General features: G+C 51.2%; 2 protein-coding genes and 1 non-coding gene across 17 annotated transcripts in view; 2 read left to right on the plus strand and 1 right to left on the minus strand.

Annotated features, from left to right (window-relative positions):
* CRAMP1 (cramped chromatin regulator 1) overlaps positions 1 to 6482 on the plus strand; it is a 61654-nt gene extending 55172 nt beyond the window's left edge. For all 14 annotated transcript variants that reach the window (XM_035266458.3, XM_054242410.2, XM_017978613.4 and 11 more), the window contains one exon: positions 2507 to 6482. In XM_035266458.3, the coding sequence (XP_035122349.3) occupies positions 2507 to 2671 (165 nt within the window). In that variant the 3' untranslated portion in view covers positions 2672 to 6482. The remainder of the gene's footprint in view (positions 1 to 2506) is intronic.
* A 314-nt stretch (positions 6483 to 6796) lies between these two features.
* Positions 6797 to 25505, plus strand: part of JPT2 (Jupiter microtubule associated homolog 2) — a 28927-nt gene continuing 10218 nt past the window's right edge. The window contains exons 1-3 of one of the 2 annotated variants that reach the window (XM_078344256.1): positions 6855 to 6929; positions 18192 to 18340; positions 18442 to 25051. In XM_078344256.1, coding sequence (XP_078200382.1) covers positions 23438 to 24715 — 1278 coding nt within the window. In that variant the 5' untranslated portion in view covers positions 6855 to 6929; positions 18192 to 18340; positions 18442 to 23437 and the 3' untranslated portion in view covers positions 24716 to 25051. Of the gene's footprint in view, positions 6930 to 18191; positions 18341 to 18441; positions 25052 to 25505 lie in introns of those variants that run through there. The other variant, XM_002755821.6, reaches the window with a different exon arrangement.
* Positions 16348 to 16452, minus strand: LOC118146535 (U6 spliceosomal RNA). Its single transcript, XR_004732395.1, has one exon. It is a non-coding gene; the product is annotated as a U6 spliceosomal RNA (small nuclear RNA).

A 25505-nucleotide genomic window follows, 5' to 3' on the forward strand; every position in this document is an offset into this window, starting at 1 on the left:
TTGGAGAATTCCAAGCCAAGTCATGATATGACTGGAAATTTTAGCAAATAAATGCATAGACACGATTAATGGAGTAGACCTCCACTTCACATTGTGTGGGGCTTCTCAGATGTGTTTGGCTCAGAATCATCATTCAGAGCACACCCTGACTCTGAAGTTCTCCAGGAGGCCGGTCTCTGTCTCTTCCCGTGCTGGTGCGCGTGTTCCTAAGGTCCCGGCTCTGTGGAGATGGGCCCTGCCTACGTGTCCTGAGACAACATGCCAGGACCTCACGGTTGAAAGGACGGGTCACAGCCCAGTGACTGGAGCCCCTTGGAGTCAGAAATGCAGAGTGTCACCCTCACCCCAATGAGAATTTGCCATGTTAACAAAATCTTGGGCAACAGATGGCACATGGGAGTGAGTAGCAGAGAAAGGGTGCAGTTAGCATTTGTGAAACACTGTCCGTTGTGAGCACTGCAAACACGTGTTCACCTGCAGAAAGAGCAAGTCGGCGTTTAGCACAAGGGTTTCCCAAGAGCCCTACGCTCAGGATGTGAGTGTGTCTTTCAGCTGGTGCTTGTTGTCTGGAAGGACAGTCTGAGGCATTTGTGGATGAAAGGGTCTGGGGGTAGGGCTGGCATCAAGGAGGTGGGGGGTGGAGCTGGGTGGCCCTGGGATGCAAGAGGTGGGAGTTAGGCCAGGCGTGGTAGCTCACCCCTGTAATCCCAGCTCTTCAGGAGGCTGAGGCAGGCAGATCATGAGGTCACAAGTTTGAGACCAGCCTGACCAACGTGGTGAAACCCCGTCTCTACTAAAAATACAAAAATTAGCCAGGCATGGTGGTACACACATGTAATCTCAGCTATTCAGGAGGCTGAGGCAGGAGAATCACTTCAACCCAGGAGGCGGAAGGTTGCAGTGAACCAAGATTGTGCCACTGCACTCCAGCCTGGGCAATAGGGTGAGACTTCATCTAAAAAAAAAAAAAGAAAGGGGTGGGAGCTGGTGGTGGACACACAGGGGAAGGGGAAGAAGAGTTACTCTTTGTTCTGCTTTTGAAAACAAATTTTAATTTGTTTCCCATAAGAAAAGCATGCATTTCATTTATGCCCTAGCTCTACTGAGAATTTTCCAGACTTACTGCAGTCACAGTATCACACAGTTCATTAAGGAATATTTATGCAGGGCCTACTGTGTGCAAACAAAGGCCCCTGTCCTCATGAGGCTTCTGCTCTGGAGCAGCACGCAGACCATAAACAGTGAAAACAGCACATTCCACATATTTGCTCACAAGACTGAGTCCTGGTGCCGAGGGCCTCCCGTGCCCCATCCCTCCTCAGGCCCGTGCTGCCTCACCCACTGTGTCATGACCACCTTCTTGGTCCGGCTTCTCAGTCAAAGCCTCTTCCTGTCTCAGAGAAGGTGCCTGTTGCTTCTTTAAAAAGGAACGTGCTCTCCACGTATCCTCAGGACTGATGGGAACATGCCCCCACCACATGTCCTCGGGACTCTTTGACGGGATTGTGCCCCCCACCTGTCCTCATGTCTCTGACAGGAACGTGCCCCCCACGTGTCCTTGAGACTGATGGGAACGTGCTCCCCACCTGTCCTCGTGTCTCTGACAGGAACGTGCCCCCCACGTGTCCTTGAGACTGATGGGAACGTGCTCCCCACCTGTCCTCGTGTCTCTGACAGGAACGTGCCCCCCACGTGTCCTTGAGACTGATGGGAACGTGCCCCCCACCTGTCCTCGTGTCTCTGACAGGAACGTGCCCCCCACGTGTCCTTGAGACTGATGGGAACGTGCCCCCCACCTGTCCTCGTGTCTCTGACAGGAACGTGCCCCCCACGTGTCCTTGAGACTGATGGGAACGTGCCCCCCACCTGTCCTCGTGTCTCTGACAGGAACGTGCCCCCCACGTGTCCTTGAGACTGATAGGAACGTGCTCCCCACCTGTCCTTGTGTCTCTGACAGGAACGTGCCCCCCACGTGTCCTTGAGACTGATGGGAACGTGCCCCCCACCTGTCCTCGTGTCTCTGACAGGAACGTGCCCCCCCACGTGTCCTTGAGACTGATGGGAACATGCCTCCCGCGTGTCCTCAGTTCTCACCTCACCTCCTGCTCAGGTCCCAGTCCTTGGAGCCCCCTCACTGGCCTCCTTCCCCTGCACACTCTCTCCTCATCACTCTTCTTCTGTCTCCAGAGGCTGCCCCCAGTCCCTGTGTTTGTTTCGTATTGTCTGCCTGCCTGTTGGGTGTCTTCCCCCTTAGGTCTCATGGCAGGAGAGAACTGGTACCCACATCCCAGCCATCAGATGTGCCCTGTACAGTAGGCTGTCTGCTAGTACTTACCTGAAAAGCGTGTGGGCAGACGATGGGTGATTCTGAGATTCTGCAGAGAGCCCTGTGCTGCTGTCCATGGCTAGGTTCCTGCAGTAGGAGTCAGTGGGAGCTTTTGTCCTGTGTAGGGAGCTGTCCTCCACTGAAGGCCCAGCAGATCACAGTGACCTTTTCTTCCTGCAGGTTGTGGATTCCCAGCTGGTGTGCATGATGAATGAGAACAGCATCGATTACATTTCTCGGTTCAACGACCTGGCCCAAGAGCTGTCCATCGCTGAGCCTGGCCGCCGAGAAGTTCTGTTTGATGGTGGTGGAGGCGGCCCCCCTGTCAGTGACTCGTCCCAGTGACCACACGTCCTGGTGGCAGACGAAGCCCTCTTCCAGCTAGAGAAAAACAGATCAAGCCCAGGAGCCCCAGAGGATGGTCTGAACAGAGGCATCTCCGCACCCATGACTGTGCAACAGGCAGGAATGTGGTCACAGAGCTGCTTCCCCACGAGCAGCAGGCAGTGGCGTCCCAGGAGACCAGGACGAGCTCTTGGGCAGGGCCGACGTTAGAAATGGCTGTGGTGCTGGAGCAGGTCTTCACCACGCCCGGGCCCACATTACGGTCTGCATAGTGATTCCGTTTCAGCCCAAGCTCTTCCTCGATTGTTGTGTTGGATGTAACCGTGGTGTTTCTTTCTGAGACAAGGGAGTGTGTGTGCCTTGGTATAGTTGCCTCGTGCTAGGAGCTGTGATCTACCACTGCAGGGAGGCCCCAGCTCCTGCTGCTTGATTTTTGCCAAACCTGTGCCATGCTTCATCTGTACCCTCTGTGGAATGTAACGGGCAGGACAGTTGGTTGTGGCCTAGGCTTGTGCCGCGTGGTGTCGCACCCTGAAGCTGCAAGCGCACAGATGCTGATCCCAGGGCTGCTGAGGAGTCCTGGGGCCCTGGGCTGGTGCCTCTTCTGTTTATAGGTTTTGTTTGATGTCTCTTAACAGGAAGTGGGGCAACAAGAGTCCTGTGCTATGCAGGTTATGTGGACTTTACATGGGACCCTGCTAAGCTGGTTGAAAATGTTTTTCTTGTGTTTTAAGGATTAGGAGACATGGAAGAGGAAGAACAAAGTCCCCTCTGTAGTTGGTTTCCTTCCTGTGTCCCTTTGTAAGCTTCCAGGTGACCCGAGGTGTCATTTGTTTCTACTAACGTGACCTCTAAGCACTAATAGGATTACCACAAAAACTTTCCCGATAAGTTCTGAAACTCGATCCGTGACTATTTGGCACTTAGGACAAGTCCACCTTTGCAGGGAAAGTGTCTTGTGGGCACGGGTGTGGGCATACCTGACGTGTGTTCAGTCCCTTTGTACCTTTGCCTTGAGACAGCTGTGTCTCCTTTCCATTTGGGACACCCACACAAGGGCCCAGACGTCTGGGTGTGGTCACACGTCACCAAATGTATGCCTTGGTGGTGGTTTTCCTCCTCGCACCCTTTCAGGTGGCCAGCATTCCTACTGCAGACTGCCTAACATCCAGTCTTTCCCAGGATGAAGCTAACAAGGGCCCTTTTGCCTTCTCAGCCTCAGGAGTTCCAAGCACATGAGTCACTGTCCAGCCACATCCAGTATGGCCTGGAGCTGCTAAGAGGTGCTGGGCAGGCCATGCCTCTGCTGCCATCGCTCCCTTCCTGCCTCATCCCCCACAGTAGCTGGGATTGATTGTGCTTTCCTAACCCACTTGGACCTACTCTTCCTCTCCCCTCACACATGTGGCATGTAAGGCCAGCCCTGGCCCCTCCCGTTTCTCTCCCCCTCCACAATGGAGACGGTGAAAAGAAGGGAAAGACCTTGGGTGTGGACAAGCAGGTGGACACTCTCCATCCTGCAGTCTCACCAGTCCACTGTCCACCACAGCCACTGTAGACCATTGGGAGGACGTGGAGAGGACAGTGGACTTCCAGGCAAGGGCATCCTTCTTGTGTCTTACGAGTTTTTCTTGGAGCTCTTGCCTGAGCTGGCTTCCCTCATTCAGACCTTAACATGAGATCTTAAGCAAACAGTCCCAGAGCTCTTGGATGTGGAAAAAAAAACTTGGTGCCCCTTGATTGGGAGAGACAGCAGTGTTTGAGCCGCAACATCTTTAAACATGCTTGTGTTTTTGTGCTTAATATATCAGCTTCTGAAATTAGCATCTCATGGAGCCAGAGAAAGAGAAGTAGATCTCCCTCTGGGCATCTGACTTTGCTGTGTCAGGGTTAGGCTACCAGGCCGAGTTTAGACCACTGCAAGCTTTCTCATACTCCCATGGGCTAGACCAGAGATGCCAAGTCGTAACAGCATTGAGCTGCATGCGCTGTGCCAGGGACAGCAGGGTTCATAACTTGCCTGTCAGGGCACCTGTTACTCCCAAGTGCGGTGGAGCTTTGAGGTCGGGGTCTGCATGTGCTGTGCCAGGGACGGCAGAGTTCATAACTTGCGTGTCAGGGGCACCTGTTACTCCCAAGTGCGGTGGAGCTTTGAGGTCGGGGTCTGCCTTTGTAGACTCTTTAGACAGTATCTATCACTTGGTTCTGCAGGGTGGAGCCACGCAATGACTGTAGCCACTGCCACCCAGTGGGTAGGTAGATGGGTCAGGGAGGACTCGTCTCCTGTAATCAAGCTGACAGGGTTTTAGAGGATTCTGCTTCTCTAGTAACCGGACAGGTGGTAACGCATTTGCTTGCCACGTGAAGGGGAAATGGTGTCATTTGTTGGAGAAAAACAATGGCTGCATTTTCTCCTCCCTTCCACGAACACTGATGTACAGAAAGAGGCGACTGTTCAAGGCTGGAGTTTTTGAAAGATCCAAACAGAGAAGCCTTCCACTTCCTGTACGTTCTGCCTTTCTAAAGGAAGCGGCGATCGGCTCGGCATGAGCCTGTGGCTTCCTTTGTGCATTCGAGCATGCTGTAATTAAGATGAGATCAGCTTTTAGAAAAAGCTTTCCCAAACTCTTAGGTTGTCTGATCCACCTTTCCTGGAGACTGGGGCAGAGTGTCTGTGGTGCAGGGAAGTCGGTCCTCTGGCCTCGGCTCTGCTGTGGATGTGCAGTGATGCGCGAGCACTGCGGTGCCTGCAAGGACACCGAGTTCATGGCTTCCGGGCTGTTTGGTCCTTCTGTGGCTTGTAGCCCGAGGGTGCCAGTTCAGGGAGTGGGGTCTTGGCAGCGTTTCCACAGTTGGTCTTGCTTTGCTCCCACCTCCGGGTGCTAGGCATCAGGGCCGTGACCTCATTTCTGTGATGGCCCTTTTGAATAGCATCTTTTGTTTTTTTGTTTTTTGTTTTTTTGAGACAGTCTCACTCTGACCAGGCTGGAGTGCAGTGGTGCTATCTCAGCTCACTGCAATCTCTGGCTCCTGTCTTCAAGCGATTCTCCTGCCTCAGCCTCCCAAGTAGCTGGGACTACGGGCATGCACCACCACACCGTCTAATTGTTTGCATTTTTAGTAGAGACAGGCTTTCAACATGTTGGCCAGGATGGTCTCAGTCTCCTGACGTTGTGAGCCGCCTGCCTCGGCCTCCCAGAGTGCTGGGATTACAGGCATGAGCCACCACACCGGCCAGTCTGATAGCATCTTTAATCAGATCACAGCATTGAATTCAAACTCTGCCAAGAAAGTCGGGGGGCATAAGGCCCCGAAGCGACAGAGGAGGACCTTGGGCTCGAGCAGATGCATTTGTCAGGAAATACGGCACTTTGTCTTAAGAAAACAAGGAAAGAAACCTGCAGCACACCCTTTGCGGCCGTCAGCGCTCTGCTGATGTCACAGTGGCCGCGCGCCCTTGGGGTGGGTGAGGTGTGGGGAGTCGAGCCCCTGGCCCTGCCTCCTGCGCCCCGCACTCCTCTCCCTTCTCAGTTAAGCCATAGCGAGGCCTCTGCTCGTTTCAGATGTGAATTTGTTTTATAGATTATAAATATGCATATACAGTGTATGTATAAAGCAGAATGCCTGCCTTTCCTGGTTATTTTTTGTACCATATTGTAAATTATATTATTTATTCTTTACCAATTTTGGGAATAAAAGGTGTTTTGGTTATTTAATATAATAAACAAGAGCTGTTAAACTTCTGTTTAAATTTCCAGTTCAACTTGTAAATGTTTTTATTGTGCATAAATACATACTAATGTTGATCTAAGGAGTGTGCTTTGTGCCTGTTCTTCAGGGCCACACGCACCTGGGGACCACGCTTGGGCGTGCAGGTGCCGCCCAAGTGCGGCCCCAGTGGTGGGCGCGCTCCCTTCTGCAGGCCGGGTTTCCTCCCGAGGGCGTGGCCGCCCCACAGTCCGCCCAGCCCGCCGCCCAATGAGAGCTTTCACTCCTCGAGCGGCGTCGCCTTCCGCCAATCGGCTGCGGGCGCAGTGCCGGCTGTTTAAAGTCTAACTCGTTGGGGGTGGGCATGAGGGGCGGGGACCGTGCCGCGATAGGCTGCGGAGGAAAGATTGGCGTCTTGGAGACCAATGGGCGCTGGCGGGCGGCTTGGTACCTGCGCCCAGCGGGCGGGAACGGCGCGCGGCGAGCCGAGGGTGGCGGCGGGCGACATGTTCCAGGGCCCGGAAAGCGAGGGCGGCCGCGCGGGCTCCAGGTGTGGCGCGGGGGACGCGGGAGGCGGGAGAAGGGGAGCGGGAGGAGGGGGGCGGGGGGCAGGGAGCGCGGCCAGGTGGCAGGGACGGGTGGGCCCTGGGCGTCCGCGAGCCGCGTGGGGTTGGGGGAACGGTAGGGAGACCTCACAGAGGCCCCTAGGGCCGCCACTCTCCTCGTTGCCCCGCCGCCCGACCGAGGCCCGGAGCCCGAGGGGCGGCTCGCCGAAGCCCGGGCTGTGGGGAGCTTCCCGTGGCCGAGGCCGAGGGCGGGGAAGGGCTCTCGGGTTCTGGGAACAAAGCTGTGTGGAGGGCGGGCTACGCTCCCGCGCGTCTGGGCGCCCGCGTTCCGTGCGGTGCGTAGGGGGATTCTTGGGGGCGGTTGCCCGGGGGACGGGTGTGCCCGTGGGTGTGGCCCATTCTGTTTGTGGGGTGCGTGTCCGTGTTCTGGGGGGTGTGTCCCTCAGGGGTGTCCGGCGCTGTTTGTGGGGTGTGTCTGGCCGTGCTCCCCTCGTGTGTGTGGCTGTGTGACGTGCCTGTGTCCCCTGCCCGTGTCCCTGCTGCGTGCGTGGCCGTGTGCCCTGCCCGTGTTCCTCCTGCGTGTGTGGCCGTGTCCCCTGCCCGTGTTCCTCCTGCGTGTGTGGCCGTGTGCCCTGCCCGTGTTCCTCCTGCGTGTGTGGCCGTGTGCCCTGCCCGTGTTCCTCCTGCGTGTGTGGCCGTGTCCCCTGCCCGTGTCCCTGCTGCGTGTGTGGCCGTGTGCCCTGCCCGTGTCCCTGCTGCGTGCGTGGCCGTGTGCCCTGCCCGTGTTCCTCCTGCGTGTGTGGCCGTGTCCCCTGCCCGTGTTCCTCCTGCGTGTGTGGCCGTGTCCCCTGCCCGTGTTCCTGCTGCGTGTGTGGCCGTGTGCCCTGCCCGTGTTCCTCCTGCGTGTGTGGCCGTGTGCCCTGCCCGTGTTCCTCCTGCGTGTGTGGCCGTGTCCCCTGCCCGTGTCCCTGCTGCGTGTGTGGCCGTGTGCCCTGCCCGTGTCCCTGCTGCGTGTGTGGCCGTGTCCCCTGCCCGTGTTCCTCCTGCGTGTGTGGCCGTGTGCCCTGCCCGTGTTCCTCCTGCGTGTGTGGCCGTGTCCCCTGCCCGTGTTCCTCCTGCGTGTGTGGCCGTGTCCCCTGCCCGTGTCCCTGCTGCGTGTGTGGCCGTGTCCCCTGCCCGTGTTCCTCCTGCGTGTGTGGCCGTGTCCCCTGCCCGTGTGCCTGCTGCGTGCGTGGCCGTGTGCCCTGCCCGTGTCCCTCCTGCGTGTGTGGCCGTGTGCCCTGCCCGTGTCCCTCCTGCGTGTGTGGCCGTGTGCCCTGCCCGTGTCCCTCCTGCGTGTGTGGCTGTGTGCCCTGCCCGTGTCCCTCCTGCGTGTGTGGCTGTGTGCCCTGCCCGTGTCCCTCCTGCGTGTGTGGCTGTGTGCCCTGCCCGTGTCCCTCCTGCGTGTGTGGCTGTGTGCCCTGCCCGTGTCCGTCCTGCCTGTGGCCGCGCTTCTACCAGTTCCTGTGAGTCCACTTCCTCCTTTGGGAAATGCCAGGCCGTCTCGGGTAGAGCCAGTTATCTCCTTTGGTTTAAAACAGTCTGGGGAGGTCGATGGCGCTCCTGGGTTTCACTGAAGGAAGAAGCGGATTGGAACGAGGATCCCCTCACTCAGGTTTAATGGCCAGGGATGCCACTTTCCTTGTGTTTTTGAACTTGTAAAGCACTTTCGGTATTGGGACTCACATAAATTAGAGTGACAGAGCTGACAAGGTCTTTTATGCCACTTGAGCTTGTGTTGTGAAGTTTGGGTCTCCTGATGCCCGAGGTGTTCTGTGTGACGAGCCCCTCTGTTGAAATAGTTGCTCGGTGCCACAAAGAAAAACCAGCACTGACACAAAGGATCCTTCAGCAACGCAGTTTTACTTCCTGGACTGCAGGAAGGGGACCCGCACTGGCCATCTTGCCACGAGAGTACAGTGAACAAAAGAAAACACACATTTATCCCTTGTGCTTTTGGGGTCGTCCTTTCTGCTGTGTCTGATCTCCGTTGGCTGGAGCCAGACCTCACAATCTAAACTGAAACTCGAAATTGGCTAACAACTTAACACTTTTCTAAACAGATAAAAGCAGTGGAGAGCTGGGACAGGCCTGTGAGCACGTCCAGTACAGATGTCCTGGTTAAAATACAAGGACACAGGATGCGCTACGTGCTTGTAAGCATGGCTGTCTAACAGCTGCATAGGACAGGGTTTAAAGAAGCTCTTAGCACACTTACTCTTAAATAAGAAAGGAAACTTTAAAAAGAGCTTTTCTACTTCCCATATGCTCTGTGGCACAGCCTCACCGGAGAAGCAGAAGAGAATGTGTGTGCCGTCACTGTTAAGATAAATACTATATCAACTAAATTCTAAAGAAAAGAATTGCTCCAACTTGCTAAAAACCCTTTAAATTGGTCGGGTACGGTGGCTCACTTCTGTAATCCCAGCACTTCGGGAGGTCAAGTGGGGTGGATCACCTGAGGTCAGGAGTTCGAGACCAGCCTGGCTATCATGATGAAACCCCGTCTTTACTAAAAATAGAAAAATTAGCCACGCATGGTCATGGTGGTGTGAGCCTGTAGTCCCAGCTACTTGGGGAGGCTGAGGCAGGAGAGTCACTTGAACCAGGATGCAGAAGTTGCAGTGAGCTGAGATTGCGCCACTGCACTCCAGCCTGGATGACAGAGCATGACTTCATCTCAGGAAAAAGAATATTAGATATAGGGGGTTAGGTCAGCATTCAGTGATACTCCTAGCCATATAACTAGCCCTTAATTCATGGAACAGTGATTAGTACTCACGCCGGGGTTTACCCTGAGGTGCAACTGGACTGAAGAGAGTGAACCTGGTTTCTGCTTCAGGATGGCCGGGGTGCTGCGTCACCTACCCAGCGGCAGCGTGAGGGCTGCATCCCCAGCCCTGTGCCAGCTGTGTGTGTTCACTACCTTTCCTTTTTGTTTGGGCCTCCTGGCACTGGCTGCCCCTTAAATGGTGGTGTTTATAAACACCTGGAGTGACACCAGTTCTTTTGTTTGTTTGTTGTTGTTGTTGTTTAGACAGAGTCTTGCTCTGTCACCCAGGCTGGAGTTCAGTGGCGCCATCTCAGCTCACTTCAACCTCCGCCTCCCGAGTTCAAGCGATTCTCCTGCCTCAGCCTCCCGAGTAGCTGGGACTACAGGCACGCGCCACCACGCCCGGCTAATTTTTGTATTTTTAGTAGAGACGAGGTTTCACCTTGTTGGCTGGGATGGTCTCCATCTCTTGACCTCCTGATCCACCTGCCTCGGCCTCCCAAGGTACTGAGATCACTGGTGTGAGCTGCCATGCCTGGCCAACACCAATGATTTTATGTTAACTTCCGTGCTCCAGAAGGTAGCTGCAGAGGTGCGTGCCGAAGTCATATCCCAAACTGCTTTAGGTGGTTTGTTTCTGGACAGGTTGTTGTGTAAAGGAGAAAGTCTTCCTTTTAGGATGGTCAAGCGCTGGTCTGAACTGGGTGGTGAGGTTCACCCAGTGCAGACCAGTGCCTGAGGAAGCTTCTGCTTGAGGTCCACTGGAAGCTGCACATTTGCCGCTCATCTGACGATGCTTGAGTCACAGGGCAGGTGCCTTGTAAGAGCCACAGTTTGTTTTGCTGTGAAGAGAATCAAGTGGTGGCTGTAAGATTGCCCAGCCAGGTTTTCCTCTTTATTTATTTATTTATTTTTTTTTGAGACGGAGTTCTGCTCTTGTTACCCAGGCTGGAGTGCAATGGCGCGATCTCGGCTCACCATAACCTCCACCTCCTGGGCTCAGGCAATTCTCCTGCCTCAGCCTCCCAAGTAGCTGGGATTACAGGCACGCGCCACCAAGCCCAGCTAATTTTTTGTATTTTTAGTAGAGACGGGGTTTCACCATGTTGACCAGGATAGTCTCGATCTCTTGACCTCGTGATCCACCTGCCTCGGCCTCCCAAAGTGCTGGGATTACAGGCTTGAGCCACCGCGCTTGGCCTGGTTTTCCTGTTTTAAGAACTTACCTCTCTCGTTGTCTTGCTGAGGGATTACCTTGTGTTAAAGGGATTTTGTGGAAGCATTATGCTTTGGCCATGATTAACGTGAGATCTTCCTTTAAGCTGTAACGTTTATATTTGTAAGGAATTTAATTCGAGTTTACTTGTCACTGCTTCTCTCCAAGCCTGATCAGTCCCCTGATCCTTTCTGAAACTCGGGGACGAAGTGTTAGACAGGGTCAGGAGCATGGGGACCCCCCCCCCAGGAGGGCCACGTGGGTTTTCCCTACCTCTCCAGTGCTGCTGTCCATTCCAGCTGTGTGAGGTTTTTCTTCTGTGCGCTGCTCTTGTGTGTTTTGAATATCTTCACTGAAATATTTTGAAGCGGTACCACAAAAGGAAAAAATAATTGGGTGAATTAAATTCACCCACATTGTGAATTTGTCCCCAAATGTCTGCGCCCTAGCGTTCCCCTCCCCCTACTGGTGTCATAGTGGTGAGTGTGCCTGTATCCTAGAGAAAGCCACACTGCACCATTGTCAGGCTGTCTTTAGTGAAAGGTCTATTGAACTCTGAGTTCCATTCATCCGAGCCCCCTTGGAGGCGGCCTTGCTGTCTGTGGAACCTGCAGTAGGACCTGCTGCCTTCGATGGAGATGACCGCCGCCCCTTGCCTGGGGCTGGGCCTGTATGCGCCACAATCTCAGCTAAAACATTATTTGGCACCACTTTTTTTTTTTCCTTTGCTTATTTTCAAATAAAATTCAGAAAACCACACAGAACAATATTAAACATTGTATTTCCATCACCCCAGAGTAACGCTGGTCATTTCAAGTAACTGTGGCTCGCATCCTGCATCCATGTGGAGGCCACAGACTCAGTTTGAGTTTCACCTCTTCCAAATTTTGGGGTCCCAGTGGTACTCACTCTGTCACATCACTCACACAGACACTGAAACCACCTGTGCGTAGCTCGAGCTTTCCCGTTGAAACTTGAAGCTCTTCCGGGGTGAGGAGTTGCTCTTTCATCTATCTACAGGGTCTGGGGAAGGACTGCCAGTGATAGGTGCTCAAGAAATGTGGAAATTGAACTGAAGCCAGGGTGAAAGGCAGAGGAGAGGAGACTGTGAATGGGGTGTGTGGGGTAGGGAAAGAATCCTAGAGAGCTTGCAGTCAAGGTGAGTCTACCTGGAATTGGGTCTGACAGTTGGTAGCACCTCGAGGGCTTGAGAGATGAGCCATGTTTGAAATAAGTCAGTCAAAGAAATTTTAGCTTGTGGGCCAGGCGCGGTGGCTCACGCCTCTAATCCTGGCACTTTGGGAGGCCGAGGTGGGTGGATCACCTGATGTCAGGAGTTCAAGACCAGCCTGGCCATCATGGTCAAACTCCACCTTTTAAAAAAAAAAAAAGAAAAGAAAAAAAATTTTAGCTCATGCTCAGCTCACGTGATGCTTGATGTTAATTCAGTTCAGTTCTAAAGATTGCAGGCCTTCATCTCTTATTTCCAAAGAGGTGACTGTAGAGACCTGTGCATGTTTAGACCTGCTGCACTAGCTAAGGAACAGCATGCAGAATTGGCAGGACACAGTGGCTCATAACTGTCATCCCAGCACTTTGGGAGGCCAAGGCAGGCAGATCACTTGAGGTCAGGAGTTCGAGACTAGTCTGGCCAACATGGTGAAACCCCATCTGTACCAAAAATACAAAAAACAGCTAGGCATGGTGACGTGCAACTGTAATTCCAGCTACTCAGGATCCCAAGGCGGGAGAATTGCTTGAACCTGGGAGGTGGAGGTTGCAGTGAGCTGAGATCACATCACTGTACTGCAACCTGGTGACAGACCAAGACTCTGTCTCAAAAAAATAAAATAGGCCGGAGGTGGTGGCTCAGGCCTGTAATCCCAGCACTCTGGGAGGCCGAGGTGGGAGGATCACCTGAGGTCAGGAGTTCGAGACCACCCTGGCCAACATGGTGAAATCCCATCTGTACTAAAAATATAAGAATTAGCGGGGGATGGTGGCAGGCTCCTGTAATCCCAGCTACTTGGGAGGCTGAGACAGGAGAATCACTTGAATCTAGGAGGTGGAGGTTGCAGTGAGCTGAGATTACACCATTGTACTGTGACCTAGGTAACAAGAGCGAGACTCAGTCTCAAAAAAAAAGCATGAAGAATTACCAGGGCTGCATGATTCATAAATGGATATGGAAGTCAGGTGGCCTTATGGCCACTATCAATGCACCTCACCTAAAACCTTGTGAAGCCTCTTTTTGCTGAAACAAGGTCTTACTTTTTCGCCCAGGCTGGTGTATAGTAATGCAGTCATGGCTCTGCAGCTTTGACCATCCTCCAGCCTCAGCTTCCCAAGTAGCTGGGACTACAGGTACGTGCCACCATACCCAGCTAATTTTTGTAATTTTTTTGTTTTTTGTTTTTTGTTTTTTTGAGACGAAGTTTCGCTGTTGTTACCCAGACTGGAGTGCAATGGCGCGATCTCGGCTCACCGCAACCTCCGCCTCCTGGGTTCAGGCAATTCTCCTGCCTCAGCCTCCCTAGTAGCTGGGACTACAGGTGTGCACCACCATGCCCAGCTAATTTTTGTATTTTTAGTAGAGACGGGGTTTCACCATGTTGACCAGGATGGTCTTGATCTCTTGACCTCATGATCCACCCGCCTCGGCCTCCCAAAGTGCTGGGATTATAGGCATGAGCCACAGCGCCCGGCCTAATTTTTGTGTTTTTTGTAGAGATGGGGTCTCCCCATAGCTGGGATTACAGGTGTGCACCACCACACTCAGCTAATTTTTTTGTATTTTTAGTAGAGATGGAGTTTTTCCTTATTGGTCAGGCTGGTCTCAAATTCCTGGGCTCAAGCAATCCTCCCACCTCAGCCTCCCAAAGTGCTGGGATTGCAGTTACCAGCTACTGCTCCTGGACAGCTCTTTCTAATTTAAGCTTGGTTATTGGTAGTTTTTTTAAAATAATTTTTCTCGGTCGGGCGTGGTGGCTGATGCCTGTATTCCCAGCACTTAGGAAGGTCAAGGCAGGTGGATCACCTGAGGTCAGGAGTTTGAGACCAGCCTTACCAATATGGAGAAACTCCATCTCTACTAAAAATACAGAAAAAAAATTAGCTGGGCATGGTGGCGCATGCCTGTAATCCCAGCTACTCAGGAGGCTGAGGCAGGAGAATTGCCTGAACCCAGGAGGCAGAGGTAGTGGTGATCTGAGATCGCGCCATTGCACTCCAGCCTGAGTAACAAGAGCAAAACTCCGTCTCAAAAAAAAAAAGAAAAGAAAAAAGGAAAATTAACTGGGCGTGGTGGCGCGTGCCTGTAATCCCAGCTACTCAGGGGGCTGAAGTAAGAGAATCACTTGAACCCGCGAGGCAGAGGTTGTAGTGAGCCAAGATTGCATCATTGCACTCCAGTCTGGGCAACAAGAGCAAAACTCTGTCTCAAAAAATAATAAGAATTTTCTCAAATGCACCTGGTTTTTTTTCCCTCGCTACCCAAATCCTCCAGGAAATGTCAGCTGCTGACAGGAAGCTTAGCATCCGCCTCCCTCAGCCTCCTGAGTGGACAAGGACCCTGGGCGCCACTTCTGAGATCTGCCAGCACATGCTGGCTTCTGTGGTAGAGTGGCCAGCCCATGGGTCTCTGCAGGCGGAGACTGGGAAGCGCTCTGCCTTCCTGCTTTATAGCAGCAGATCTGAGACCTCCATTCATATCCCATCACAAGGAGCCCTCAGCGCTCTTTCTAGCACTTTTGAGGAGACAGAAACATTTTGCATATCCTGTTATTTTTGTTAATCAACTGTGAGCAGTCAGTGTTTGGAAAGCTTTCCAGTGAGATCTAACCTGAAATCAAACTCATTTGTGTGGCGTTGGGCCCTGTAATTCCAAGTACAGTCATTCTTTGTACCCTTGGGGAGGTGGTTCCAGGACCCCCAGGATAACAAACTCTGTAGATGTGTTCGTCCTTGTTATGAAGTGGTGTGGTGTGGTGTTGCATATAAGCTATGCTTTCAATCATTTCTAGATTACACGTAATGCCTAATACTATGCAAACAGTTATTATACTGTATTACCTAGGGAATTATGATAGGAAAAAAGTTTGTACGTGTTCAGTACAGATGCAACCATTCTTTTATTCTTGACATGTTGATGTGAGGTTGGTTGAATCCATGGAAGCAGAGCCCGTGGATCCAGAGGGCTGACTTTGCTTCTAAACGTCTGGGATCACAGACAGCCCCACTGCTAAGGACTAGTGAAACAGCATGAGCCACTCACTGGTTTAAAACTCAATTTCATTAGGCCTCTTTCTCAAATGCATTTAAAAAGTCTTTCCAGTTGTTCTGAATTCAGCATTTCGCTGGTTTGCTAATGTAGACTATGCTTTGGGAATAGAGCTATGTGGCAATTGTTTATTAGTTCTTAAGTTTTTACAATAAGGGCTGGACATAGAAGCTCACGCCTGTAATCCCTACACTTTGGGAGGCCAAGACAGGTGGATCACCTGAGGTCAGGAGTTCGAGACCAGCCTGACCAACATGGGGAAACCCCATCTCTGCTAAAAATACAAAATTAGCCGGGCATGGTAGTGTCTGCCTGTAATCCCAGCTACTTGGAAGGCAGAGGCAGGAGAATGGCTTGAACCTGGGAGGCAGAGGTTGTGGTGAGCTGAGATCACATTATCGCACTCCAGCCTGGGCAACAAGAGCAAGACTCTGTCTCAAAAAATAAAAATAAAAAAATTAGCCGGGCGTGGTGGCGGATACCTGTAATTCCAGCTACTTGGGAGGCTGAGGCAGGAGTACCCAGTAGTCAGAGGTTGCAGTGAGCTGAGATCACGCCATTGCACTCTAGCCTGGCGACAAGAGCAAAACTCCCTCTCAAAAAAAAAAAAAAGGCCGGGTGCGGTGGCTCACACCTATAATCCCAGCACTTTGGGAGGCCAAGGCGGGTGGATCACGAGGTCAAGAGATCGAGACCATCCTGGTCAACAAGATGAAACCCCGTCTCTACTAAAAATACAAAAATTAGCTGGGCATGGTGGTGCGCGCCTGTAGTCCCAGCTACTCGGGAGGCTGAGGCAGGAGAATTGCTTGAACCCAGGAGGCGGAGGTTGCGGGTAACAACAGTGAAACTCCGTCTCAAAAAAAAAAAAAAAAAAAGTGATTCAAGGTTCTGCTCTACTTCTGAAGTGTCTAGTTTAAAACTTTGACTAGTAAATGGCAGTTTCCCAAAGCGCAGGACTTCAGCATCTTGCCATGTGTGTGTGAGCAGTGGGAACACTGCGTTCCTCGCAGGTGTTTCATTAAAACCAATACTGGTAGAATGCCAGTGTATTTTAGAGGTGCCATTTATTCCATACATGTTGACCTTTACAAAATATATGTGGAAGGCTTCACGAATTTGCATGTCTCCCATGCACGGGCCGGGCTAATCGTCTCTGATTCATTCCAACTTCAGTGTATGTGCCGCTGAAGCGAACACCACACAGGCTGATCTAAAATGAACTGTGGGGCTAGTAGGTGTGTTCTTTGGTCTTCCCCCCATTCCACCAGGCTTCAGGACCAGGGGTGGCCAGCCCAGTGTGTACTCCCAGAACTCACCAGATTGACGTTGGTGGCACTTCCTCTGGTCTAGGCCAACACCAGCCAGTAGAGATATGGGCCACAGATAGAACTTTAAATGTTCTAGTATTGACATTTTTAAAGTAGTAAGAGAAATTAATTGTAATAGACTTACTCAACCTGGTATATACAAAATATGGCTTGAACATGTGATCTGCAGAAGACGTGATTTCCGTGGTGTGTGGAAACGAGGCAGAAACACAGAGATGTTTTGCCTTCACTTCTGCTGAGCCTGCAAGATCTGATGTCTGGTTGGGTTGACGGTGCATCTCAGTCCACACCAGCCTTGTCTGTGTGTTCAATGGTCACGTGGCCAGGGGCCCCATATTGAAGTGCCCAGGTCTAGCCCTTTAGGTTAAGCATGTGCTGGGGGTAAATGGTGGATGCCTCCTCATTCCTTAAGAGGGGCAGTAGAACATGGTCCAGGTGTCCTGGGTTTTTGTTTTGTTTTGTTTTTTGTTTTTAGATGGGAGAGTCGCTGTCGCCCAGAGCACATCCTTTACCCAGGCTGAAGTGCAGTCATGCCATCTTGGCTCACAGCAACCTCAGCCTCCCAAGTACCTGGGATTACAGGTGTGCACCACCATGCCTGGCTACCTTTGGTATTTTTAGTAGAGATGGGGTTTCACCATGTGGCACAGGCTGGTCTTGAACTCCTGACCTCGGGTGATTGGCCTGCCTCAGCCTCCCAAAGTGGTGGGATTACAGGTGCTGCCTGGGTTTGAAATTTTGCCTTTACTACTTTTATGCAGCTTTTGACAAATTTACTTCATTTCTCTTTATCTGAGATGTATCATGGGTGCAAATAATCCTTCCCTATAGGGTGGCTGTGGGGTTAAGTGAATGTAATCTGCTTGTAAAGTGCTTAGACTGGTATCTGGACAAAGGTGAGCACAACACTAATAGTATATCTGAATGTGTCTACAGCGCTAACCACTGCTCATACCAATTACAATTAGTATGGAATCTACTAAATGTGGCTTCATTTCCTCTTAGGGAGCCTTTAATTTTACTTACGAGAGGTCATAGGAATAATTTCAAGTATAGAAGTTTCTAGAGATTTTTGGCATAACCACGACACATAAAGAATACTTTTAAGGGAACCTTAAGAGCAGTAGAGGAAGTCTGGCATCTGTAAACGAGTCACACCGTTAAATGATGATGCTGTGTGATTTCTTACTAGACGTTAAGAAAACATTTTCCTGGGCGTGACGGTTGATACTGTAACCGCAGCACTTTGGGAGGCCAAGGCGGGCAAATCACTTGAGCTTAAGGAGTTTGAGACCAATCTGACCAACATGGCAAAACCCCACCTCTACCAAAAATACAAACAATTAGAAGGGTGTTGTGGTGGTGGTGGGCACCTGTAATCCCAGCTACTCAGGAGGCAGAGGTGGGAGGATCCCTTGAGCCTGGGAGGCAGAGGTTGCAGTGAGCCAAGATAATGTCAGTGTACTCCAGCCTGGGTGACGGATTGAGACCCTGTCTCTAAAAAGAAAAAACAGACAACTTTTACCCTGTCTAATTATGCCAAAATGCTTGCACAGTGGCAAACTTCCAGGTCATTCATCAGTAATCAGCGTGTACTCTGTGTTGTAGGGCCATGAAGCCCCCAGGAGGAGAATCGAGCAATCTTTTTGGAAGTCCAGAAGAAGCTACTCCTTCCAGCAAGCCTAATAGGATGGCATCTAATATTTTTGGACCAACAGAAGAACCAAAGAACTTACCCAAGAGGACAAATCCCCCAGGTATGGGCCTTCGGAAATTCCTAATCCTTCGGCTCTACCTGCTCTTGTTTGAAAATACTTTGTTTCTTTATACTGATCCTTTCCCATATATTCTGATTCAGGTAATCACTTGTCATCAGAGTTCTTCCAAAATGAAAATGTTCTTACTTCTACTTTGTCTTGGAGGTGGCTTGAGCTGTCTTGAATTCTCCATTTATTCTGGAGACTTTGGTTGAATACAGGCATTGAGGATACAAAGGTAGATGGAGTCTTCTGGTTCCTGTCAGGGAGCTGCTCCCAGATGTTCCACCGACCCCCTTGAGATTCCTGAAATTACGTGCAAATTATCGTGGATGCAATAAACGTTTTTCTTAGGGAGGGAGAGTTTTTAATCAGATCATCAGTGGAATTGAAACTCTTCACAAGGAAGAATGGATCTAGCACACATCTACGTGGTTCTTCGGTATTTACCTGACTTCCTAGTGCTTACAGTGGGAGGGACTCTTTGGCCCAGAGACTGCCCAGTTAAACAACCGCACCGTGGGGGTCACCTGGGTAGCTTTGCCCTGTCTGTCCAGGAGGGGAAGCGTGGTGTCTTCCATCCTCAGAAGGTTTGAGAGGCCATGCTCAGGTGTCAGTGTGTCAGGCAGGTCGTGAAGCAGAGCCAGATCCACTCCCCACCTCACCTCGTTTTGGGGTACCAATATTTCTTGACCAAATGTGGAAGAAAAAAAGCAGTAGATCCAGAAGTTAGTTTTTTCTTTTGTTTTTTTTGTTTCTTTTGACACAGGGTCTCACTTTGTCACCCAGGCTGGAGTGCAGTGGCAGCATCATGACTCACTGCAGCCTTGACTTCCCAGGCTCAGGTGATCCTTTTTCCTCAGCCTCCTGAGTAGCTGGGATTACAGGCATAGGCCAACGCACTTACCTCTTTTTTTTTTTTTTTTGTGGAGACAGGGTTTAACTGTGTTGCCTACGCTGGTCTCAAACTCCTGGGCTCAAGCCGTCTGCCCACCTCAGCCTCTCAAATTGCTGAGATTACACACGTCACCCCTGTGCTCAGGGGAAGCTAGGTTTGCTGCTTTTTTCTTGGTCCATTTGGTTGCTTTTTGGATATAGTTAAAGAAGTGTTTTGGCCGGGGTGGCTCACGCCTGTAATCCCAGCACTTTGGGAGGCCGAGGCGGGTGGATCACGAGGTCAAGAGATCGAGAACATCCTGGTCGACATGGTGAAACCCCGTCTCTACTAAAAATACAAAAATTAGCTGGGCGCGGTGGCTCACGCCTGTAATCCCAGCACTTTGGGAGGCCGAGGCGGGTGGATCACGAGGTCAAGAGATCGAGAACATCCTGGTCGACATGGTGAAACCCCGTCTCTACTAAAAATACAAAAATTAGCTGGGCACGGTGGCGCGTGCCTGTAATCCCAGCTACTCGGGAGGCTGAGGCAGGAGAATTGCCTGAACCCAGGAGGCGGAGGTTGCGGTGAGCCGAGATCGCGCCATTGCACTCCAGCCTGGGTAACAAGAGCGAAACTCCGTCTCACAAAGAAAAAGAAAAGAGAAGTGAGTGTTTCTTATTGAGGGACTCACATTCTCACTGTTTCCAGTGGACGAGCTTCGGGCGGGCACTCCTGCCTGTTCTCTGTAGCAAGGATGCAGGCAAGATAGAGAGTCAAATCTGAGGCGCTTCCAGGCGTATGAGTCTGCTTGGGAGGCAGGCAGTACCACCTTGCCCGTCCCACAGTCTGATGCCCAGTGGGGAGCCCAGCCCCTTGCAGCTGGCGAGCCAGCCTCCGCTCCCAGACACAGTGTGTGGTGCCAGCCCTCATGACTCCGCATGCCAGGTTCCTACTTCTTGTGGTCCTTCTCACGGTTGTTTGGAGTTTCTCTGTCCCTCCAAGCACTCTTTGAAAACAGTTAATGGAGCCGGGTGCGACTGCTCATGCCTGTAATCCCAACACTTTGGGAGGCTGAGGCAGGCAGATCACGAGGTCAGGAGATGGAGACCATCCTGATCAACAGGGTGAAACCCTGTCTCTACTAAAAGTACAAAAAAATTAGCTGGGTGTGGTGGCACAAGCCTGTAGTCCCAGCTACTGGGGAGGCTGAGGCAGGAGAATTGCCTGAACCCAGGAGGTGGAGATTGCAGTGAGACAACATCACACCACTGCGCTCCAGCCTGGGTGACAGTTCGAGACTCTGTCTCAACAAAAAGAAAGAAAGCAGTTTATGATGTATTGTGAAGGGAAGCCTGAAAGGGACAAGATCTGGTGTCCTGCACTCCTACATTTATCACACGGACTCAGCCCCGCAGCCCTCTAGATGCAAGGCCTGATTGAGAAAGGTGTGCAGAGGCCAAGAGTGTGTGTGACTGACCACATCACAGCCATCGAGCGCTTACCGATGCCCAGTGTTGCGTCTGATCCTCAGGAGTCTCTGTGTTATTTGTTAGTCGCCTGGTTTAGATCTTTGATGAATTGTTTTCCCTCTTCTAGCAATGATGACCGATGTCTGTGCGTTGTTAATATTTACCAGGGGCTGTGCTAAGTGCTTTGCATGTGTATTTTTCATTTGGTCTTCACTGTAACTTGAGGAGTAGATGTCATTGCCCCTTTCACAAAGGAGGAAACTGAGGCTCGGAAAAGGTCACTGGCATGCATAAATCCCCTGCTAGCTAGTGGCAGAGCTAGCCTTTGAATCGGGGTTTTTCTGACTCCAGATTCCATGCCTTAAACTGACCTCCTGAATGTATCCGCTGGGATAAATTTCTCAAAATGAAATTGCTGGATCAGATGGTATATGAGTTTTAAAATATGAATAGATGTTTCCAACTGGTTTTTCAAGGCATTGCCCGGTGTTTACCCATCTTGTATATGCACTTACTGGCACCAACAGTATTTCTCTTTTAGTTTTGCTTTTAAAAACAAATCTTGGCTGTGTGCATTAGTTCACACCTGTAATCCCGGCACTTTGAAGGCCAAGGCAGGTGGATCACGAGGTCAGGAGACCAGCGTGACCAATGTGGTGAAACCCTGTCTCTACTAAAACTACAAAAATTCGCCGGACATGGTGGCGTGTGCATGTAACTCCAGCTAGTCGGGAGGCTGAGGCAGGAGAATCGCTTGTAGGAGGTTGCAGTGAGCCAAGATCGTGCCACTGCAGTCCGTCCTGGGCAACAGAGCCAGACTCCCTCTCAGAACAAAAACGATCTGGTAGGCTAGGACTTGTGGTTCACACATGTAATCCCAGCATTTTGGGATGCCAAGGTTAGAGGATTGCCTCAGCCCAGGAGTTCAAAACTGTCCTGGGCAACATAGCAAGACCCAATCTCTGAGGTGAATGAATGAAGGAATAAATAAAATTTTAAAAAACCAAATGATACAGAGCCCTTGGAAATCAAATATAGCAGGAGGAAAAAACATAACCTGAATTTATCTTCAATTATGAGTGAATTTAGGCATCTTTTCTTGCTTCAAAGCTGAATTTAGTTTTCATATAAAATGGGAATAGACATACACAGTATGAATTCCTAGTTACGAAGGTCAGAAGCAGAGGTACATTGTTGAGGTTTACTCATACGTGGTAAAAATGTTTGCAGTTTCCAGGAAATTCAGGAGTTTGGTAACCTTGGGTGAGGGGGAGGCACACAGGAGTGTCTGGGAACGGGCACTGTTTTCTGTGACCTGGACAGTGGTTGCCTGGGGTCTGCCTTGTAGTGATTTGTGATAGTTAATGTCTCACAGACTTTTCTTTGTTATATTTCACCTGTTAACTGTTTTTTTTTAAATGAGTGGTATCTTTGGCCAAAAACTTCAAATTGAGTTACTTTTCTATTTTAAAAAGCCAGATTCACATTAAAAAAAAAAAAGTAAGCCGTTGTAGGCCAGCTAGGAACGCTGCCGTGGGGGCAGGGGTTTGCACACAGCAGTTCTCTCCGGCCGTGTTCCTGACGTGCTTGCTGACACAGCCTGGCATTGCCCAGGGCTTACTCAGCAGCCAGGACTGCTCTAAACACCTCACCTGCATTAACTCATTTCGCCTCACCGCGACCCTTGGTAGGTATTGTTATTTATTACCTTTCATGTTTTGTTGGGTTTTTGAGAGAGGATCTCAATCTGTCACCCGGGCTGGAGTGCTGGCATCATCACAGCTCACAGTCTCCAAATTCTGAGCTCAGGGAATACTCCCAACTCAAGCCCCTGAGTCAAGGGACCATAGGCTGATTTTAAAATATTTTTGTAGAGACAAGGTCTAACTTGTTTTCCAGGCTAGTCTTGAACTCCTTCAACTCCCACCTTGGCCTCTCCTAGTGCTAAGACTACAGGTATGAGTCAGCACACCTGGGCTGTTTATATTACCTTTTTAAAACTAAGAAGATGGAGATGAAAGAAGGCTGGCATAACTTGTCCAGGGTCTCACAGTTAATGAGCAGCTGAGCAGACTCTGACGCAGGCAGTATGGCCACAGGACACCCTCACCACTGTGCTGTGCTGGTTTCCCTGGCCTAGTGTTTCAAGCTTGGGGACTGTGGGTCCCTAGGAGGTCCATTGCTGAGGTTCAGAAGGTTTATCATCACCCTGAAGTCATATAAAAAATGTACACATGGCCGGGTGCAGTGGCCCACCCCTGTAATTCCAGCACTTTGGGAGGCCGATGCAGGTGGATCACGAGGTCACGAGATGGAGACCATCTGGCCAACATGGTGAATACAAAAAATATTTTGTATTAAAAATACAGAAATTAGCTGGGCATGGTGGCAGGCAACTGCAGTCCCAGCTGTTCGGAGGCTGAGGCAGGAGAATCGCTGGAGCCCCGGAGGTGGAGGTTGCAGTGAGCCAAGATCGTGCCACTGTACTAGGAAGGAAGAAGGAAGGAAGGGAGGGAGAGAGAAGGGGAAGGGGAGGGGACGATAAGAGAGAGAAAAGAAAGATGAGAGAGGAGCAAGAAAGGGAGGGAGGAAGGAGAGGGGAAGGAAGGGAAGGGAAAGGGAAGTGAAGAGAAAGAAAGGGAAGCAAGGAAGATGAGAGAGGGAGAGAGAGAAGGAAGATGAGAGAGGAAGGGAGAGGGGGAGAGAGAGAAGGAAGATGAGAGGAAGGGAGAGGGAAAGAGAAGGAAGATGAGAGAGGAAGGGAGGGGGAAAGAAAAGGAAGAGGAGAGAGGAAGGGAGAGGGAGAGAGAGAAGGAAGAGGAGAGAGGAAGGGAGGGGGAGAGAGAGAAGGAAGAGGAGAGAGGAAAGGAGGGGGGAAAGAGAAGGAAGAGGATGAGAGGAAGGGAGGGGGGAAAGAGAAGGAAGAGGATGAGAGGAAGGGAGAGGGAAAGAAAAGGAAGAGGAGAGAGGAAGGGAGGGGAAGAGAGAAGGAGGAGAGAGGAAGGGAGAGGGGGAAAGAGAAGGAATAGGAGAGAGGAAGGGAGAGGGGGAAAGAGAAGGAATAGGAGAGAGGAAGGGAGAGGGGGAAAGAGAAGGAATAGGAGAGAGGAAGGGAGGGGGAGAGAGAGAAGGAGGAGAGAGGAAGGGAGAGGGGGAAAGAGAAGGAATAGGAGAGAGGAAGGGAGAGGGGGAAAGAGAAGGAATAGGAGAGAGGAAGGGAGAGGGGGAAAGAGAAGGAATAGGAGAGAGGAAGGGAGAGGGGGAAAGAGAAGGAATAGGAGAGAGGAAGGGAGAGGGGGAAAGAGAAGGAATAGGAGAGAGGAAGGGAGGGGGAGAGAGAGAAGGAGGAGAGAGGAAGGGAGAGGGGGAAAGAGAAGGAATAGGAGAGAGGAAGGGAGAGGGGGAAAGAGAAGGAATAGGAGAGAGGAAGGGAGAGGGGGAAAGAGAAGGAATAGGAGAGAGGAAGGGAGAGGGAGAGAGAAGGAAGAGGAGAGAGGAAGGGAGGGGGAGAGAGAAGGAGGAGAGAGGAAGGGAGGGGGAGAGAGAAGGAATAGGAGAGAGGAAGGGAGAGGGGGAAAGAGAAGGAATAGGAGAGAGGAAGGGAGAGGGGGAAAGAGAAGGAATAGGAGAGAGGAAGGGAGAGGGAGAGAGAAGGAAGAGGAGAGAGGAAGGGAGGGGGAGAGAGAGAAGAGGAAAGTAAGAGAGGAGAGAGGGAAGGAGGAGAGTAGAGAGTGCATATCCCCAGGTGTTCTGCTCCCGCCCAGGCACCCACTTGCTGAACTCTGTACAGTCCTCCTTGTCGCTGCACACTCTGACCCTGGAACTGGTGTCCCAGACGGCCACCTTGCTTTAGGTCCCGCCCCAGCAGTGGGGCTCTCAGGAGGCTCTGAAGACCAGCAGGCGCACACACCCCCAGCTGAGCCTCATCTCCACGCCAGCGCACACGGGCTCTTCATTTGGTCTCTGTGGAGCACTGTGGATTGTGAACACCAGGAAGTAACTGTTGAAAATAATTCTTTCCTGTAACCAGTCGAATTGCTGTTACTATGAACCAGCTTTGTATGAAGAAAGCTGTAGTCCTGCTGAAAGCTCCCGTGTGTGCCTGCGCAGATGAAACCCTAACGTCCCCGCTTTGGGCACTGACCCCATTCCGCTGGAGTTGATGCTTCCAAGTGGGCTATCCTCAAGCATTACACACAGATAAACTCACTTTAAGTTCAATAACTCAATTTACAAATGCAATTATTCGAAAACAGAAAATGCAAAAGACCAAAGAAGCGTGTGTTAAGCATCTTGAGTGCCTGCATTCCCTGGATCCTAGCTCTCGCGCACATGTACGTACCCCTATAGGCGGCTGCTTTTCTTCAGATAAAAGCAAGTGAGAACACCCCCCTTTTACATTGAACCATGGCAGGCTATATGAATTGTTTGCACCAGTGTTTTTCCACTGGACAGCATGTACAGATATCTCTTTATCGTTACATAGCAAATATAGTTAACATTTATTACTTCCCTCCCAGGCACTGTTCCAAGCATTTGACATATGAGGTACAGTAACTCAGTGAGCTCCCTTACAGTCCTGTGGGGGAGTCCTTGTATTATCCCCATTCTACAAATAAGGACTGAGGGGCACAGAAGGGCCAGTAACTTTCGCACGAACACATAGCCAGTTAGTGGAATACATCGTCTTTCCTCATAGATTATAAATTCTTGGTGCACCAGGGCCGTGATTTTAATGTCACCGTCCTCCATTTAGCATGGCACTTTGTGGAAAGCAGGTGCTTCATGTTTGCTGAGTGAGGAGGTGATCAGTGGG

The sequence above is a fragment of the Callithrix jacchus genome, chromosome 12 (assembly GCF_049354715.1).
Source record: "Callithrix jacchus isolate 240 chromosome 12, calJac240_pri, whole genome shotgun sequence".
In the NCBI taxonomy this organism is placed as follows: Eukaryota; Metazoa; Chordata; class Mammalia; order Primates; family Cebidae; genus Callithrix; species Callithrix jacchus.